The sequence below is a fragment of the Nycticebus coucang genome, chromosome 2 (genome assembly GCF_027406575.1).
Source record: "Nycticebus coucang isolate mNycCou1 chromosome 2, mNycCou1.pri, whole genome shotgun sequence".
Lineage (NCBI taxonomy): Eukaryota > Metazoa > Chordata > Mammalia > Primates > Lorisidae > Nycticebus > Nycticebus coucang.
The window spans coordinates 120,150,833-120,171,580 of NC_069781.1; the positions used below are offsets into that span (position 1 = coordinate 120,150,833).

The following is a 20,748-nucleotide window of genomic DNA, read 5'->3' on the forward strand; positions in this document are numbered from 1 at the left end:
AGTGGGAATCCTCCTGTGAACTGTGCATGCGGGACGCAGGTTGTGTGTTCCGCATGAGAACCTAATGCCTGACCATCTGAAGTGGAGATGTAATGTACTTGAATCATCCCCAAACCAGCCCTGCCCAGGAAAAATTGTCTTCTGTGAAACCGGTGCCTGGTATGAAAAAAGTTGGGGGCCACAGTTTAGGGCCCCTCATTTATTCAGTGTTCCTGAATGTTAGGCACAGATGAGCAAATGACAAATCATTACATTTTAAAGAAGCTTGAAGCTGGAGGGAGCCTTAAATGTCATCCACTTCACCCCTGTGGCCCCAGACAGAATGGCATAAAAATCATCTCAGAGAGATGGTTTGTGTGCTCAATTCCAAGACATCTCCCCGGTTTCTACAGGTTTCCTTCCTTCTTCTTTCCAGCTGTGGCAAAGTAAAGCTATTATCAGTGAGAGGTTTATCTTTTTCCTTTCGAATTCTTAACATATGTTAGAAGCGGAAGTCTCCGTTATGCCAGAATGCTACCTGCTGCAAGGTTTTGTTTATTTCGTCTTATAGCCTTAGTGGAGATGTGTGTGGTCTATATTGTAGAGCAGACGTTGTAACACTCAGCAAAACCAAGAGGAAGTTCCACATGACTAAAATGGCCTCGTGTTTTTCATAGGTAATTACTTACATTTTATTCATAGGTTGTATGTTGACTGTATCTCTCCCTTACCCTGCCAAAATAACTAAATAAATAGTAGTTTCTTTTTGAGGGCTGTTTCTAGTAGTCTCCTAAACTTAAGTCTCATCTCTTTGCAATTTTGAAATCCTGTTGTTTATTTCTGTCAGTGAAGGAGGAGCAGGGATGGGGACTGGTCTTGGGTGGAAAAGACAGAAGAGATGTCCTATTTGAACATTCTAAGCATATTTCTGTCACAGTCCAACCTCTGGAAAGGAGAGGAGAGGCAAGGTTGCAGGAGCCCCTTGGAAGTGGTGTTGAATCACTCACCTCTCCGCACTCGAAAGGGACAGGGTGTTGAGGGATGCATCCTAACAGGATTCCTTTCCTTCCTCACGGAAGAAAACTGAATATCTAACATATAAAGATACATAAATTTCCATACAAATATCTTCTTTACCAGCTGTAATTAAGATATTTGCATGTAAAGAGAACGTTGTGTTCCCTCGACTTCCTCCTGGTGGGGAATTGTATTTCTCTCCTAATCCTCAAAGCCCAAGACTTTGTGATCTATCTATGACTAAAGAGGGGGAGGAGGAGGAGGAAGGGGAGGATTGAGTCAATACAAAGCAGCTCAAATTCAGAATTTTAAGCACATTAAAAAAAAAGTGGTTGTTTTTTCCAGGCTTAGCTAATCCCACAGGACAACGCTGGAATTGGGGAGGAAGGCAGCCCAGGGGAAAGTGGGCAGAACACCCACTAACTTGGGCAGATATTCATTTGAATCCTCGAGTTCTGCTAGAGCTCTATGACTTTAGAAAATTTACTTCAATTCTCTAAGCCTTAGATTCTTCATCTAAAAAAAAAAGAGAGAGAGAGAGAGAACAATTTCTTCTTTTGTGCAGATTAAATAAGATAATGTATTCAAATTTCTTGGTACCCGTTAAGCACCCAATAGATAGTTATATTAGTGTATGCAAGAGACTAAGGTAGGAATTACATATAGAAATTTTAAACAATTTTAAGTTACAAGCCACGGTATTTCCTATGCTGGGTCTTTGGTTCAAGATACTAAAAATAAAGGGGAAAGTACCTACTTAAGAGAATTCAGGGAAATAAAAAAAGTCACTCACTCCTCCAGGATGCTTTTAGATATTGGAGTTGATCTGTTGGAAGCCCAGGAGCAAAGAGAAAGCACTCCTAGGTGTCCAAAGGAAGAGCTTTATTGTGGAAGTAGTAGTGTGACTAGGAGCTAACTTTTAGTGACTGTGGACCACAAATCCTACAGTAGGCATTCTCTTGGCCTCCAAAGTGTGTGCCACCCCTTGTCACCCAGAGGGACATTTCAAGGGTCACATGCCTTGTGGATAGAGACAAAGCTGATTTCATGACAGGGCCTCATTCTGCTGCCTCAGCTGAAGTGCAGTGGCCATTCACTCCTGGGCTCCCAGGTCTCCTGCCCCAGGGTCTGGAGCAGCTTGTGGCTAGGGATGAGCACCACTGACTCAGCTTCCTTTCTCTTTTCATTTGCAACAGGGTGGTGGCTGCTCCTTGTGCATAACATGATATATGTGAATGTGTGTGCATGTGTGTAACAGACACACAAGTGCTTTGTAAACACCGCTGGTGTGGGTGCTGTTGGTTTTTATCACCACCACCACCACTACCCTCCCTATTGTCCCTGCTTAGTCGATCACCATGTGCACTCTGGAACCAGGAAGTCCAGTTCATCAACAGCCACGAGTTGGTGGGTGGGAGTGGTCAGTACTCCTGCTCTCCCACTCCCCTAATTGTCATGGCAGCTGCTGCCTCTTCCCCACTGAGTCACGCTCTCTTTCCTCCTCTGCCAGTCTGGACCTTTGATTTGTGGTCCAATTTATTCTTGGAGCTGGTTATTTCCTTACCCAGTGGGTCACCTACCAACTTCCTGATCTTTATTTTTTCATGTCCTTGAGTCATTTGAATGCATGGTTGTTCTATGCTTTTCTAAAGCATAAATTCCCTTTTAGGCAAAGGAACTCACCCTATTTTTAGCATGTTGATTTTCACATAAAAGTACTTAATTAAAAAAATATAACGTATGTCAGATGTTTGTAATGGGTAAGAGACAATGGCCCCACTGGCCTGGTCATTTGAAAGTGGATCAGTGGGGACAATGGCCCCACTGGCCAGGCCCCAGTGGCCAGTCTGTGGGGACTCTGGGTAAGTAGACCTGGGAGAGGCACTGTAGTCACCTAAGGAAGAGCCAGCTGGATCCCACCAATGGTCCAAACATCCACTTAGCACTGAAGAGGACTGAGAGAAAGCTTCACAATAATTAAAACACCCATGATAACAGCATTTGCACCAAAAGGACAATTTATTCATGCACACAGAAAGCCATATTGTTCAAAGGCTGTATAATCAAAGCATTTACTCCAAGTAAACTAGTCTATGTGGGGTGTTAGATCATGACATGGTTGTGTAAAGAGGAAGAAAATCAGAGCAAGGGAATCAGATGATGCAAATAATCAGTGACATTCAGCTAATAAAAACCCACAGTGGAGTCCTTGGCTTCACAGCATATTCAGACATACTCCAGGTCTTCTGCCTAAATCCTTCTCTCTGCTCTGTACAAAGCCAGAAGGCAATGAGCACTGCCACCGTCCAATTCCAAGACTGCCACTTGTTCAGGCCTCCATGAACAGCCAGTGCCCATTCTGAGAGACGTGTTCTTTCTTCATCTGCACCAGTCGGTATAATTAAGCCACAAGAACCTAAGTGTCACTCCAGCTTTCTCAGACAACCTTTAATACACACCCATGTTTGCCCCCATGTCTGCTGATCATAAAGAGACCACTTGTATTTTCTTCATTTTTAAATTTTTGTCAGTCACTTTCTTAACTATAGCCCCTAATGCTGTCTATGCCATTGAATTACCTCCAATCCTATAAAATTAGTCCTTATGTTTCTGGTAAAGCTAACTGCCTGGACATCAGATGTTCTATGCCCAGGGATGGCAGGTAGATCTCAGAAACCAGTTCTGATTGGTGGTGACTTCCCAGAGTAGAATGAGGGCTGCATCTAGGGTTTGTGGAAAGTGGTGATCTACTGGTGAGGTCTGTTGTGAGTATGGAAAGGGGGATTGGTGACACCTGTGTCCTACCCTTCCCAGTCCTGGCATACTCCATCTCAATCAGCACTCTCAGATCAGAGACTCTGCTGTACCCTCAGAGGGATGCTCTAACCTTGGCTTCTCAGAAGAGGAGGGATTCTATTATGACGTAGGTGTGAGGTTTATTGAATGCACCTGTGTTGAAGGATCATGTGCAGGGAAAGGTGTTTGGCTGGTGGACCTGCATTATTGGGGCTAATTTAGATTTATTTGTCAAAGTTCACCAGGATGGGACTAGCATCCCAATAGCCTAAGTTACCTTCTCCTGGCCTTTCCCTCGTATTTCGATTAAGTAGGCTTTTTTTTTTTTTTTTAACTTGTATACAGCAAAAGTGCCTTGTTTCTGTTAGATTCGTTTCCCTATATCACTATGCCAAGGTTTTTGGTGATCTGGAAACAGCTTTCCTACCTGCAATGTGCCATCATCTCTGTGCCAGCTTTTTTCAGTGTGCCAGCAGTATCTTTATGCATATTTTTGATTTTTTTTTTTTAAGTTGAACAGCCTAAGATCTGGGTTTGCTGCCAGAGCTCTGCTGCCAAACAGATGTTGATCCAGTTATCAGCATTCTTAGGGATATAATCATTCCTTTGTTGTGACTCCACCCAGTTGGATTTTTTTTCTTTTCCTACATACATTATCCTCTTTTTTTCATAAGCATTTTTTCAAAGCCCTTGATAAATGCCTGGATGAAATTTAGGTAAACATATACACTGAAAAACTTGTCCTTCCTGGCTAGACTGGAACTTGGTGATCACCTTGCTAAGCCCAATTATTTGAAGATGATGACATTGAACCCCAGAAAGAGAGGGCAGATGTTCCCCCACGTTCTTGCTTCTGGTTAGTGATAGAGTTAAGACGAGGACGTTGGTCTCATCTTGCAGATTCCGTGCACCTCTCTGATCACCGTCAAAGTTCTGTGAGGTCAGCTGACTCACAGCTGATTATTCCTATTTACAGATGAACAAAGTAAGGCTCAGAGAGGTTGGCCATTGTTCCCCGAACTGCACAATTAATGAGGGGCTTGGTGCTCTGGTCATAAGCAAGTATTTTTAAAAACAAGGAGTCGTTTGTGAATAAAGTTTTTGAAGAACGTACCGGAATAGTACAGTGTTCATGGGGTTAGGTAGTTTAGAGTTAGAAGGTGTGAAACTATAATAATCCAGTTAGGTGATTTTTTTTAATCTAGCCTTTTTATTTTTTTTTTAATTTTTTTATTAAGTCATTTGTACATAGATCATAAATACATTTATGCCATTATGGGATTCAATGTGTTGATTATTTGTACAAATTGGAGTGCTTACATCCTACTGATCAACATAGCTTTCACCTCATTTACCCAATTACAGCATTAAGACATTTGTGTTCTATACCTGATAGATCCAACTTGTACTTGCAATGTGCTCCATAGGTGTGGTCCCCCTACTAACCCTCCCTCTATCAACCCACTCCCTCCCCTCCCCTCTCCCTCCCCTTCCTTCCTTCATCCTAGGCTATAGTTGTGTTTCATTTTTCATATGCAAGTGTGAGTGATTATAAATTGATTTCACAGTAGTACTGAGTACATTGGATATTTTTTTCCATTCCTGAGATACATTACTAAGAATACTTTCCAGCTCCATTCATGTAAACATAAAAGAAGTAAAGTCTCCATTTTTTTAATGTTGCATAGTATTCCATAGTGTATATATATATATATATATATATATAAATCCATTTATCAATTTATCAATCCATTCATAGGTCGATGGGCACTTGGGCTTCTTCCATGACTTGGCAATTATGAATTGAGCTGCAATGAACAATCTGGTGCAAATATTTTTATTGTCAAATGATTTTTGATCCTTTGGATATACACCTAGAAGAGGAATTGCAGGATCAAATGGCAGGTCTACGGACAAGGTTATTCAAGTCAAAGGAGGCAAGCAGTTGGGGTGACTAAGGATGGATATCTTAGTTTATTGGCGAGGCTGTAAAGAAATGCCTGAGGGTGGGTAATTTCTTAAGAAAAGAGGTTTCCTTGGCTCAGGGTTCTTCAGGCTGTACAAGAAGCATGGTGTTGGCGTCTGCTTCTGATAAGGACCTGGGGAAGCTTCCACTCTAGGCAGTAGGTGAAGGAGGAGCAGGGGTGTCTCACGATGGGAGAAGGAGCCAGAAAGAGGGGAGGAGGTGGGAGGCTGTTTTCAACAGGATGATACCACCAAGGGATCCACTCCATGAACCTAATGCCTCCTACAACAGGGATCAAATGTCAACACCAGATTTGGAGGGGTCAACTATGCAAACTCTGTAAGCACTGCCAGAGCAAGCAAGGAGACCTTCGTTTAGGAAGTTTGGGCTCTCCAGTGTAATATTACTGTGGGGAGCAGCAAGGTGATTTGGATAAAGTATAATCCCAAAACTTTAATGCAAATTCAATGAGACCGAAGGCTTTGGGGATGTAAGAAGAGAAGGAGGTGATGGTCCGAGATGAGGGAGATTGTCCTAACACCTCTAAATGTGCTGCAGGAAGTCATTGTGTTAACGTTTACCATGAAAATGTATTCTCAGGGATTTCCGTTGACTTATATATGTTTATAGGCACTAAGGCAGCCTCCACACTTTATTCCACTAATTATATAACCCTTGCACCTAGCACTGTAGCTGGAGTATGCTGGGCATTTCATACATGCCCACTAAATGAAACAAAGAAGACAAGTGTCCCTCTTGGTAAATGATTGTTACGGAATGATGTTCAAGGGCACTAAAGTTTGCAAAGCTCAGAAATCTCAAAGTCAGTTTTCAGTACAGAGATGCTCCAAGTCAGTGGTGTCGAACGTGCAGCCTACATATTGTGTGCTGACCTTGTGAGGATTTATTTTTGCTAATATGTGATGCTGAATATCACAGAAAGTATGAATGGAATGAATGGACCTCGTTTTTTTTTTTGCTAATCAGCTTTCATTAATATTTGTGTATGTAATGTGTCCTAAGATAATTCTTATTCTTATAATGAAAAAGAGAGAGAGAGAGAGAAATGCTGGACATTCTTCAAGGGATTGTTTTGCATTATTTTGGTATAATGAATGGCCTCTGCACCATGCTCCCTTACCCACAGGGGTGGCAAGATTAGAAAGCTCTGGGGATATTTCAGACTCAAGGGTAAAGCACAGTACCTGATTATATTGAAAAGGAATGGACTGCCCTACAAGATAGGGGTCCCCCATTCCCTGTGGCTTTCCAGGAAATCCACATAATTTCATTTTAGAGATGCTATAGAGACATTGTACATGAGGTTGCAGTAGATGATCTAAACATTTTGCTTTCTGCCAATTCTGAGATCCTAAAAGCCAACTCTCTCATAGAGATTGCTTAGATAAGTGCAAAGTGGAACAGTAATGCAAGGACTTGTTATCACGCATGTTCAAGGAAGTGTGTCAAGCATATGTGGGTATTTCTGTGATGCAATGAAATATTAGGCCAAATTCACACATCTATACCCTTTCCTCACCGTCAACCACCTGCCCCATCTCTAGCTTGACTCTCTCCGTGACTATGTTTATCTTGCTCTGAAGTCTTTCTGGAAGCCTTTTTTCCCCCTCCTTTGTACTTTAAAAAATCCATAATTTCCTTCTACATTAAAGAGAAATCTTCATTTAACCTTTTTGCCCTTTCTGACTTCCATTTGTCTTCCTGACTATAAAAAAATAAGTACTTTTCATCTTCTGTCTTAATTTTTGGGCTTCTGATCTCACCACTTCATTGAATCTGCACTTTTGGGGTCACTAATTATCCCATCATGGCCAAATTCAAATGTCTTTCTTCAAATATAATCCTCTCTGAACTATCTGTTGAATGACATTATTAATAACTGCCCCATTCCCCCTCCCCCACCACTCAGTGGTTTTCAACCTTTTTTATCACAGGGCACCCTTGAACCTATAGTTAAACTTCTGCAGTACACTTAAATTATGGTGATCACAAAAAGAGTTGAAAAAAAAAAAAGGAATATGCTTACTGTGCTTTGAACATCTTTTGAAAATAATTTAATTAATGATCTTTAATTTTTTTGCGGCACACCTAAGATCCTCTCATGGCACACCAGTGTGCCCTGGCCCACCAGCTCTATAACATTCTTGTTTAATGCCTCAGAAATACTTTACTCCACAATTTATTCCCCTTTCTGGCCATTCTTTATTTCTTCCATTGATTTCTCTCCTTTCACTTATTTCTTTTTTCTTTTTTTGAGATATAGTCTCTCTCTGTCACCCTTGGTAGTGCCATGGTGTCATAGCTTTCAGCAACCTCAAACTCCTAGGCTCAAGTGATCCTCTTGCCTCAGCCTCCCAAGCAGCTGGGACTATAGGCACCTGCCACAGTGCCCAGCTAATTTTTCTGTTTTTGTTTCTTCTTCTTCTTTTTTTTTTTTGTATGGGTCTCACTTTTGCTTAGTCTGATCTTGTACTTCTGAGCTCAGGCCATGCACCTACCTCAGCCTCCCAAAGTGCTAGGATTACACATGTGAGCCATAGAACCCAGCCTCCTTTCTTTTTTTTTTTTATTTCTTCTATTTATTTATTTTTTTAGTCTTTTTTGCTTAATATATATAAAATATATATTTTTTTATTAAGTCAAATACACATAGATCATGAATACATTTATGCATATGTGGGGTACAATGTGTTGATTTTTTTTAATACGATCTGACGTGGTTAGATCAAACCAATCAACATAGCTTTCACCTCATTTACTTGATTATTGTATTAAGACATTTATGCTCTACACTTGACAGATTTGACTTGTACCCTTATCATATGCTCCATAGGTGTGGTCCGCCTTTTATCCTCCCTGTATCAAACCTCCCCCCTCCCCTCCCTTCCCACTCCATTTCTCTCCTTCATCCTGGGCTATAGTTGTGTTCTATCTTTCATAAGAAAGTGTGTGTAAATAGAAGTTGGTTTCATAGAAATTCTGAGTACATTGGATACTTTTTCCTCCATTCTTGAGATACTTTACTTAGGAGAATATGTTCCAGATCCCTCCATGTAAACATAAAAGAGGTAAAGGCTCCATATTTTTTAAGGCTGCATAGTATTCCATGGTATACATATACCACAATTTCTTAATCCATTTATGGGTCGATGGGCACTTGGGCTTCTTCCATGACTTGGCTATTATGAATTGAGCTGCAATGAATAATCTGGTGCAAATACCTTTTTTTGCAAAGTGATTTTTGGTCTTTTGGATATACTCCTAGTAGAGGAATTGCAGGATCCAACAGCAGGTCAATTTTTAGATTCCCGAGTGTTCTCCAAACTTCTTTCCAAAAGGAACGTGTTAGCTTGCATTCCCACCAGCAGTGCAGAAGTGTTCCCTTTTCTCCATATCTATGCCAACGTCTGTAGTTTTGGGATTTTGTTATGTGATCTACTCTTACTGGAGTTAGATGGTATCTCAAAGTGGTTTTGATTTGCATTTCTCTGATGATTAAAGAAGACGAGCATTTTTCATGTTTTTGTATACCATGCGCCTGGCTGTAGCTCAGCAGTTCCTTCGCCTCTACAGTAAAGCTGGCCTCCTTTCATTCATTTCAAGTTTGGGTACCGCTATTTTAGAAATCTCCTTCACAAACCTCTCAGACTCACGTGGTTTTAACCATTCTCAAATCACATGATTTTTACTTTTACACAGGAGCTGTTGGGATTTGCTTTTAAGCCTCCACCTTTTTTCTCTTTATTGCTTAATGCCTAAGCCCCCTCTCTGCCACCCACCCCCATCCCCGAGAGATCACTAGAGGTTGAAAGTTGGTGTGTTGGAAATTAAACCCACCCTGGCCACCTCCTGCCTCTCCAAAGAGCTTTCCTCAGCGGCTGTTGGCACCCACGGAAGCCCTCTTGGGAGCTTCCCCAAAGGGAACCCTGTTCCTTCATCACCTATCTGCTCTGTCTGTCTCCTCAGGACCTTGTTCTTTGCATGTTGGTGGAAACTACCCCGTCACACCCTGGCTAGTCCAACACCCAGATCCGTGCACACATCTTCAGGCTGACAACTGTCCTGCCCAAGCTCCTCAAATGCTGTCATCCTCCCTGCTTGTTTAGGGCCTGAAGTGAATCCTCACTTCTTCAGAATATAAATTTCTCCCCCTGGCCTACTAGGCCCTCAGGCACTCTGCCAGTGTCCTCCTCCTCACCCCTCCCACAGGAAGCCCCTTTGCTTCCCTCCAGCCAGAGGGATCCAATCAGTGCTGGCAGATTTGGTTGCTGCTGAGTTCCCTCTCCTTGCTTTACAAACAGTTGCCTGCCCACTGTGTCCCCGCATGGTCACCAGCCTGTCTGTGCTATCTGTGTCCTAATGTCTTTTTATAAGGACACCAGTCACACTGAATTAGGGCCCACCCTATGGACCCCATTTAACCTCAGTTGATTCTTCTAACGATCTCTCTCGCCACACAGTCACGTTCTGAAGCATTGGGCGTTAGGGCTTCAACACAGTGAATTTTGGGGGAGACACAAATCAGCTATCACATCTTGTCTTCCTAACTGCCCATCTGTCCTTTCTTTATTTCCCTCTTTGTTCTTTCCCCCTGTCCATGCCTCACTGCCAACAGAGCCCAGCAATCTGCATTTCATTGTCTTCATTATACGGCCTCCTTGGTCTCACACTGGGTTCACAAGCTGGTGTCTTCTCCAGGTCCTTACCGCCCTGCTCCTCTGCCTCTGGTTTGATGGAGAGCAGGGGCCCTGTCTCTCATCTCTTGCACACAGCTCTGGAGCTGGAGGCCCTGGAGAAATGCCATTGCTAAGTTACTGTGAGTCTCTGCCCACACAGCCCCTCCTCTGAGTGCTCGAGAGGCCTCTCAAGAGAAATAGGTGTTTTTCCTGAGTGGTGATGAGGACTCTGTTAACAGCAAGGAGGAGGAGAGCTGAGGCTGCCCACAGGGTGGCGTCTGGCCAGCTACCCTCCGTTCCACATCAGAGTGGTGAGGAAGGTAATCTGGAAAGCCCTAAGAAGAGTAGTGAATTCAGGGATTTTCTGCTGGACACAGGGAACAAATGTTCTCTTAGAAGCTTTGGAGAAAGTGCTGTTTGTTTGACCTAAGGGGTTGAAAATTCTAAATGAAACCCACTTCCTTTCAGAGTAGTAGGTTAGCTGGAAAGCTCATCCTGATGAGAGTAGAACTGAGCCTATGGAGGGAAGCCCTGTGAGTTCTGGTGGTCCACAAAAGAAGACAGCTGGTGTCACCCACTAGGAATGGTGTCAGGCTGTGTTTTCTGAGCCTGGAGTGCATGCCTGGGTGGTCTCAGCAGTGAGGGCCTGGAAGAAGGGATGCTATGAGCAGCCTTTTCTCCATTGGCCCAGGAAGGGTGTTTAGAGGCTGAGGCTAGGAAGATACGCCACTTGGTTAAAGATACCCGTGCTTCCCTTTCCCCCGCTTCCTCCATCCTCCCATGCTCCCTTCCTCTCCCTTCATCCCTTCTCTTCTTTCTCCCCCATCCTCTCTCTCTCCCATTACTGCCAGGAAGGGCCATGCCGGAAGGGCGTGTTCGGCGTGGCGTGGCAGCAGCAGAGGCTGGCGGCACTGGCAGCTTCCACAGTGAGTCTGGATTTCATTTCTGGGGCCAGAGGGCTGGGCAGGGCCGTCTACACACAAATTGACCATTTGCAGGCTTTGGAGAGGAGTTTCCATGGCCCGGGGGCTGCTTCCAACCTCTCTTTCCTTGCCTTCCTCCATGGGGGCATCGTTTAACTTCCATGGAAGTTTCCTGCCAAAGCCATTGACTGCTTGGATATCTCATGTGGAGAGAGCATGGTGGGGGTGGCAGGGCCATAATCTGCTAAAATTAGGTGCACAGACGGGAAAGCCACTGGAATCCACATGGCTGCCCGGGGTCCTGTCCAGGCCTGCGTGTGTGGTGGAGGCTAACAGCTCTGCATGAACGATGTTTGGCCGCTTTCTTGCATTAAGAGGCGTGACCTTGACTTCTGAATATTCTCTGGCTGCCTGTGCTCCATAGGAGACTCCCTTTAGGGAACTGAGTGTACCCTAAATACATAGGTTAGAAGGGCTGAAGAAGATGCCACGTTGACCTCAGATGCTGCCTGGTCTAATATATTTGGTGTTCTGGTCAGTTATTACAGAGCCTCTGTGACTGAGTCACAGCCCTGAGTATCTGGGGGGAGGTTTTTCTTCTTCCCATTTTAATTTACATGGTAATTTCTGGCAGGGAGATGGACATACTGCAGAGTCAGTTGAAGTTCCATCTGTCTTGCCTGATCAGCAGACTAAATTGGATGGCTTCCTTCCACTTTTTTGCTTAGGAGCTTTTGCTTTTGTTTTGGGAATAGTTCACTTGGGAAAACAGAACCTCAAAATACACCAATTTGGCCTTAAAAAGTCTAGCCCAGACTAAGAAGATAGAAGTTCTATTTGCCATCTTGAGATGCTGTCCCACAGGTCAGATGCCATTTGCAAACACTGACGGGGTATGTTGTAGTTGAGTTAGTCTTGAAGTGAGAAGCTCCGGTTTCTAATATGTGATATTTGTCATGATGCTGCAGGCCTGCGGGCAGGTGCTTGGTCATGCTTTCACAATTCCATTCATTTCTCTCATGATTTGGTTAGAGAGATAAATTAAGCATAACCTCCCAGATTCTCTAAGGATCACAGTTTCATAGGTTTCTCATCTTGACACTGCTCTGAATAGCCGCATGGAAGTGTAGGATTTTTCATTGCTAACAGCTGTGTGTAGCTAGGGTCTATCAGAACAAACCAGCCTGCCAGCCTTGTGAGAATTTTGCAAGCAGGACTATTATAAGACGTTAATCAATCTCCTCTCATGCTTCTAAAATATCATGTGTATTTCAGTTGCATCAAGTCCATACTCTTGATTACAGAAATTGATAGGTTGCTTTAAAGTATCAAATTGACCAAACTTATTAATTAATTTCAACACATATTTAATATTAATCAACCGTGTGTATTTGATTATCTCAAGTTGGACACTTTTGAGAATGAAAAGGGAAGCTATTAATAATCAAATGGAGGGTGGCGCCTGTGCTCAGTAGGTAGGGCGCTGGCCAAATACACTGACGGTGGTGGGTTCAAACCCGGCCCTGGCCAAACTGCAACAAAAAAATAGCCAAGCGTTGTGGCAGGTGCCTGTACTTGGGAGGCTGAGGCAGGAGAATTGCTTAAGCCCAGGACTTGGAGGTTGCTGGGAGCTGTGACACCATGGCACTCTATTGAGGATGATAAAGTGAGACTCTTTCTCTAAAATAATAATAATAATAATAATAAAATGGGAACTACAGGCATAAATGTGACCTTTCCTGGTAAGGTAGGACATACAGTCATTTTATCAGTCTGTCTTGAGTTATGCTGGGTGTGAAGAAAACAGACAAAAATCTCTGCCCTTAATAAGAGAGACAGAGAATAAACTAAAATACAGTAGGACCTCTGTAAGCTGACCACCCCAGACACTATAACAAACTGGTCAGCATACGGGGGTGGTCAGCATAAGGAACTAGCCAGGGGTTCTCAAACTGCGGCCCGCGGGCCACATGAGGCAGTGTGATTGTATTTGTTCCCATTTTGTTTTTTTACTTCAAAATAAGATATGTGCAGTGTGCATAAGAATTTATTCATAGTTTTTTTTTTTTTTTTAACTATAGTCCAGCCCTCCAACGGTCTGAGGGACAGTGAACTGGCCCCCTGTTTAAAAAGTTTGAGGACCCCTGAACTAGGCCTACCGTACTGGTACTTACATGTGGTGCATGCCCGATCTATGAAAATTAGGGCACCTTAAGGATGTGGTCAGTGTAGGGAAGAGTCAGCTATGGAGGTTCTACTGTATATGGTAAGTTAAAGAATGATAGGTCCTTAGGAGAAAAAGAAGTACTTAGTTTTAGTAATGGTGGTGCAGGTGGCAGTGTGTGTGTGTGTGTGTGTGTAGACAGGGAGGTCAAACCAATTGAGCTGTGAAAAATATGATATATTTTACTTTGATTAGTTTCTCCCAGGAGAGCTTCTGAGCCCACATGAGAAAACACTCACAAACTTTGTAATGACAAAAATCAAGAGAGAACCAGGCAGCTGTGGTGCTGGGAGAGTACCTGTCTGCTTGGTAGTGGGCACAGGCTGACATCACTGAGAGGACAGAAGAGTGATTAGGGCTGTGGAAATCTTGTATTGAGGGAACATCTTTGTAGAAAGCCCCTCGATCAGTAACTTGCACTGGCCAATCAGGATAAAGCCCTTCCTTTGTCCATCTGCCAGCCTTTGGGTAACAGGTGAAGGCAGCTTATATTTGCTGGGCATCTAGTCAGGCTTTGCATAGGTCAGTCTATCCAGTCTCTACTGCTCCCGTGATGAGGTTATTACAGCCTCGTCCCTAGTTATTAGGGATCAGAACGCTAACATTTGAATGCACAACTAGAAAAGAGCAGAGCCAGGACTTAAATCCGAGTTGAACTGAATCTGAAATCCTGCCTTTGTCAGCTAGACTCAGCATCTATCCATTGATGCCAGTTGACAGGAAGTGGTAGTAAGCGCAGAGGGGTAGGGCTCCCTGGGCCGCCCAAAGGTCCCGTGTATGGGCTGATTTGCATGGCTGGGTCAGGAACAGCAGATGTGCGGAGGTGGCGGTCAGCGTCTTTGCTAATTATGCATGAAGGCACAGCCACTTCTGCTGCTTCTCCGTGTGTTGTTGTCACTGGGAATGGGGACGGGCATGCAAAATTGGGGAGGAATGAGAGCAAGTCTCCCTGTGGTGGCTTCCATCCCTGGCAGAGGTGGAGGCTTGGCTTGGGCGAGTCAGGGTTGTGGGTTCTGCTCTGGTAGGAGGGACGGCGCATGGTGTCTGTGCATAGACCACAGGGGTGGGGAGGATGCATGCAGAGTTCGGAGACTGAACAAAGATTTTTCGACAGGGTTGGAGTGAAGAGTTGTGTTTGAAGAGAACCCTAAATTTCCTGCCTGCCTTTGTGAATAGAATCCACAGACTGACCTCATCCAGTCTTGGGATGCTATTAGCAAGAAACAGGATGTCTGTGGACCACATCGCAGATATTATGGTTATATTTAACATCAATATCACCATGTAACCTTGTATTTATTTTGTGATGCACTTTCATGTATTTCCGAGAAAAACACATTTCGGTAGCTTCTTGCTTTACCCATAAGACAGGCTCCTGGTAAGGTTATGCAGCAAGCAAATCACCATTTAGATATACAGGACAGGCAGCAACAATAAAGTAAAGAATTATTTGGGGATGTCAGTAATATTCTCCACTTTCCCCATTATGCTAAAGGAGGATCTTTTCACCTAAGATGCTATTTTTTCCCAGGGCTAAATGCACGTCAAGGCAATGTCTCTTTTAGTTTCACATCATGTATCATGAAGGTGGAGAGAAGTTATTCTTCTTCTCATTTACTAAGGGTTTTCTCCACATCTCAGTGTCAGCATCATAGGAATATACTCCAGGCACGGTGACATCCTTCACTGGGGACTTCTGGCTCTTGGATACGGCTGCCTCATCAAGTTCTGGTTCTTCCTTCCTTACAGCTTGTTGTCTAGCTCCCTCCCTTGCTCTGATACTCAAGGGTTCAGGGGCAAAACACCATTCATCTTTCTCCACATAGCTCTTTGCACCCTCTCTTATCTAAATTCCCTCCCTGATAAAAAAAAAAGCACACAGGGCGGTGCCTGGGGCTCAAAGGAGTAGGGTGCTGGCCCCATATGCTGGAGATGGTGGGTTCAAACCCAGCCCCTGCCAAAAACTACAAAACAAAACAAACAACAACAACAACAACAAAAACCAAGCACACAAGCAAACTACCTTTTCTTCTAAAATATTAACTTATCTCAACATCCGTTGGTTTCTATCTTCTGCACCTGTGTGCTTTGAGGAATCCCAGCTGGAAATAGGGGTCAAGATTAGAAATGCCTGGGCATCCCCAAAAGTCACCCCCAAAGTTGCCATACATAGGGGAAATGGGACATTGTAGCTAAACGTATCTTTATTTATAAAATTTTACAAAATATTTTAAAAATATTTTGAAAGAGGAGATCTTTTTGTTTGTGTGCCGAGCGTGGCTCGCTAGGAAGGATGCCCATGTCTTTGTGAGGGGATTCTATATCCTTGTTCTCAGTCTTATTTTCAAAGCTGGTCAAATTCATTTGTTTCCATAATTCTTTTGGGACAAATGAGTCATGAGGAATTTGGATGCCTGGAAGAAGAATTGTGATGTGACCCCTTGTTGGCAGGGCTGACATGAGTTCTGCTATCTCTGGACTGGTGTCTACCTCTCTTGAGCACCAGCTAGATCCTCTAATTTTTGCTGCCTCCTCCCAGCCTGCCACTTGTGGTTAACCCTAATGGAAAGTAGTCTGACGCGACCTCCAAGCAAATGCACGGTGCTGAAGAAGCCCAGCATCCGGGCAGATGCAGCCATACAAAGAAAGCTTTTAGTTCAGATGCTGGTCTCTGAGCCACACGTTGTGAACCGTGCCCTGATTCTTTATGGCTGGTGGAGCCCTGCCATGTGCCGGCCGCCGTGCAGGGCGGGGAAGGAGAGAAGGGCAGCAGGTGACAGAAAGCTTATTGCAGTTCCACCCTGGCTAGGCACGTTGGTTTTTCTGTCTGGGATCTCTCTGAATCTTTCTTTTTAGATTCATTTCTAGAAATAGACATTTTATTCCTAGAAATAGATGCTAACTTGAGAGCTGAATTTTTCCAGTGTGTTATCAGGATCCTTTCAGCTGCAAGTGATAGAAAACTTAACCTAATCTGCCTTAAGCAAAAGAGTAAGGCATTGTCTTAATTACAAAAACAAAAATTCAGGTTTAGGACTTATTTCTAGAGTTGGCTTAATTCTAAGACCCAGTAATGTCGCCGAAGCTCAACCTGTGCTGCTTTCTTCGCCCTCCTTCCTTATCATCTCCACTCAGACGTCTTCCTATAATTCCTTCATTTCTCTCTGCCTCCCTTTTTTTTTTCTGCCCAAGACAATGATCTTCGAAAAAGAGACATTAATGGGAAATAGATTTCCAAACAATCAAGGCTAATGAATTTTGAAAATTATGATGATAAATGCTGCAGCCATCAAACAGATTTTCCGGGGCCTGGATGTTTTGTAGTGAAGACTCGCCTTCATCAGGGAGGCCTTGCCGTCCGAGGCCCAGATGGCCGGACAAGGAATCGTCAGAATCCTTTCTACAGGGCTAGGGCTGGACATTAAGCAGAGAAGAGCTGCAAGGGAAAGACAGAGGAGCCAAGTCCATGACTGGCTGCTTTTTCCCCATTCTGCCTGCGAGGAACATAAATGTTTTCTGATGTTGTTTTTATGAGTGCTCTTTGGGTTGATGTAGTTCCTTGTCTTACTTCATTGTATGGGCTGATTTAGATATTTCAGAATGAAAACTCCCCTTCAGCTTTTATGGGTGTTCTTATAGAAATCAAATTGTAGTGTTTCTATCACATTTTCCAAAATCTACCACCCACCCATCAATGTATACACCTTAAAACATTTTTACTAGTGAGTCTTCCTTCAACTTAGAAACACACAAGAACTTCAACTTGGTGGTGAATAAGAACATGGGTTTTGGAATCAGAACAATTTAGAGGTAAAGCTTGGATTGCTTGGATTTTTTTACTCTTTAGCCTTTTTAAATAAGTTGCTTGGTCTCTTCCTTTCTCTCTTTTTCCCTCTCTCCTTCCCTTTCTTTCTTTCTCCCTCAGTGTAAAGTTGTTGATGATAATTTCCAGAGCCAATGCATATTGGGAGGATTGAATAAAGCAGTACATTTTAACTCATCTAACATATATCCTGGAACAGTATAAACACTCAGTATGTTCTTACTCTGTATCCTTGTTTGATACAACAAGAACTTGGCCCCCTTCTGGCCCTAAACTTGGAATTGAAAGCATCTCTTTCTACTTCTGTTATGGTAGAGGCAAGAAATTTAGATAATTAAGATGAGGGCTGTACTTCTAGGGTGCCTTACCTCAGCCTGTCTCTGCCTCGTGGGGACATACTAGATGACCTTGGGAAAGAAAGAAACTTCATCCTACTTTCATTAGCCTGGAAACAAGAAGCCCATTTGATCTAATTCTCCTTCTAGGCTTTTGGTAATGAGAATGTACATAACAGAGTAGGAAGGAATGCCTTTGAGAAGGAAAAAAAAATGCGTCCAACTGTGACTGCTGGCCTAGCATTTAAGACTTTCTCCCAGGTTCATCCTCAGAGCAGTCTTCCCCCGCCTTTTGACCTTGAAAGAGTGGCCAAGAGGTAGGGCTTGTTTATAAAGGGAGGAGAAGCAGCCCACAGCTGCAGGCCTCAGATTGTGGCCTGGGCTGCAGATGCTGTGTGGAGGTACAGCCTCTCCATCCCTTTCATCTGAGATTGCTCTTGGCCAACACCCTTCACTGCTGAGAGGCGCCCTGGGACTAGGTCATAGAGTAGCAGGCTGTGTGGAGCTAAGTGGGTCCCAGACCTCTAACCTTCCTCCAGGGCAAGAAGGGGCATCCAGGGATTATCCAGTCTCTGCTTCACCTAATCATCCTGTTTTGGAACTAGATGATACCTCAAGGTCAAGTAATCCAACTCTGTTCCTCACCCTACCATTGAACAGGTAAGGACACAGGACCCAGATGAAATGATGCAAATCTAAGGCAGGGCCCTGGGCTCTGAAGTTCTGCCCCATTGCTCTTCTTGGCCTGCTCATGACACACACACACACACACATATTTATCCCTTTAGAAAATTAGTCTGCTGATGCTGCAGATGTTAGGAAGGGCCTCGAGGCGACCTCTTGTTTGGTGTGCTTGGTGTCTTGATTCAGATAAGGAAATTAGGCTTTGAACAATCTCATACAATTTTTTGAGCATAGAGAAACCCTAATAATTCTCCGCTCCAACTTTGTCATGATTACAAGTGTGAACGCTGAGACCAAAAAGAAGGGCTGGCTGTCAGAGCCGGGGTGGAATACTGTCAGAACAGCGACAGGAACTCAGATGACCTGGTCTCAGTCCAGTGCTCTTGCCCCTCAGTTCCATAGTTTCCCCTGGTTGCCAGATCTGGCCACCTCCCTCCCATGGGGCTAGAAGCGCCTGTAGTCCTTTTTGGGGCTGTGTGTCTGGGTTAGTCAATACTCCTTTCCTGGAATTTCTTAGCAGAAGGGCTAACTAGAAACCCACAAAGCATAAAAATACTGTTAGTACTGGCTTATGTTGATTAATCACTTTGCAGTTCACAGAGTGCCTTAACTGGCAACCTCAGACTTCCTTAATACAATTTAACCCTATTATTTTCTCTAAGCTGACTCCCCACCTTTAAATGAAGATGAAGGACTTTATTCTCTGTTTCACGTTTGTGGTCCTACAAGAGAGTAAGGTGTGAGCTCTCTCCTCTCAGGCAACGAACGTTCTTCCTTCAGAATTGATGAGTTGCATTTCATGACTCAAAGAAGGATCTCATTTCCCATCAGGTAAAGAGGTGCATCCAATTCTCAAGAAAGCTCTGGATGTGTGAAAAGGCTCCATTTGTCCATCTTCTTCTAGCCACATCAGAGTTCCTCCAGCAGCCAAGCCAGTGTATGGATTGGAAATTCAGCTCCAGCTCAGGGAAGTGAGATAAACAGCCTGTAGGTCAAGGGGAATTGTTGCGTACTCTTTATGTCATCTCCCATGATGCTCCTCCAACTTCCCTTGGCCTGGGAGTGTCGCCATCAGTAGTAGGTTTCTGCTGTGGTTACCTATTATTGAGTGACATAATTAAAACATGAAAAGTGTTCCCTGTCTCCCCTTCTGGGCTTTTTCCCCAGCTACTCTGTCTTTTCTTGGTTGGCAGTAAGTAAACAAATGGGAGGCCCAAAGGCTTGATTCTCCCTCGAGATGGTAGGATTAATTTGAAGTGGTTTGGAAGTAGCAGATTTCACCTCTAGCAACAGCCATGCCCTTCTGGCTGACCCGTCCAAACTGCAGGCTATGCCCTAATGGGTGCACTTTGAATGCTTCATTAAGGGCACAGGACCTCCAGGGCACAAAAGTTGGACCGAGAAGACAGGAGCCCAGACTCTGGTTTGCTTCTTATAGCAGCAAAACTGGAAAAGACTTCTTATCATTCCTCAGGACAGCCTCACATAGAAAGAGCTACAGTCAAGGACACTTGAAAATTATTTCCTAATCCAACATAAATCTTTACCACAAAATAGCCCCATCTCCATGCGCACATAGAAATTCAAAATCCATTCCCTTACATGACCTAAATCCTGGCCTTAGAGAATGATCCTTGCAAATATTTGTAAGGGAACAGTGCTGCTCACACTACAATGGCTGTGGCTGTGACTTTTACTTGCTGACATATACTGGGGCTAACCCAAAACAGTCGCTGTGCTGAATGCTTTACAGGAATTATTTTATCTACTTCTCATGTCCATCTGAGGAGGCAAATGCCAGTTGATATTTAACAGAAAGGGAAATTGAGGTTCAAAGAGGTTAAGGGTGACTTTCTGATGTAACACAGCGTTATCCTGTCTTTGTTATAAAGTCTTCTTAAGGGTGGGTCATCTTCTTTTCCCATCATGGGGTCCCATTTCTGCATTTACCAATTCTTCTAATGGGAGCTCTTGTCCTTGCCTTGTGGCACCGAGTAGAGACAGTGGGCTTCTGAGTTTGCCTGGCCTCAGTTTACCTCTTCACTAGCCTCTGACACACAGTTGCCTGCCTCCTCCCACTTGGGCCACCTCCAGAAACTTCTAGTTCTGAGAGATGAGAGGCATGGGAAACTCATCATACTGAGATTTCTCACAAGTAATAAAGGGCACAACCTCCTTTATGGGCAGTTTAGAAACAGTCTCTAATAATGACAAGTGTCAGGCCAGTGCAGAAATCCCCGTCCTCACAGGAAATAAGTGCCACACCTCAGTGTTCCCAAGAGTAGTTTCATGTTGCTGGTTATG

General features: G+C 43.8%; 1 protein-coding gene across 9 annotated transcripts in view; it reads left to right on the forward strand.

Annotated features, from left to right (window-relative positions):
- The window catches only part of NTRK3 (neurotrophic receptor tyrosine kinase 3), a 367,735-nt gene that overhangs the window by 325,882 nt on the left and 21,105 nt on the right, over positions 1-20,748 (forward strand). For 6 of the 9 annotated variants that reach the window (XM_053581711.1, XM_053581720.1, XM_053581708.1 and 3 more), the window contains one exon: positions 11,307-11,381. The exons of the other annotated variants lie outside the window; for them this stretch is intronic. In XM_053581711.1, the coding sequence (XP_053437686.1) occupies positions 11,307-11,381 (75 nt within the window). The remainder of the gene's footprint in view (positions 1-11,306; positions 11,382-20,748) is intronic. 9 annotated transcript variants of the gene reach the window in all.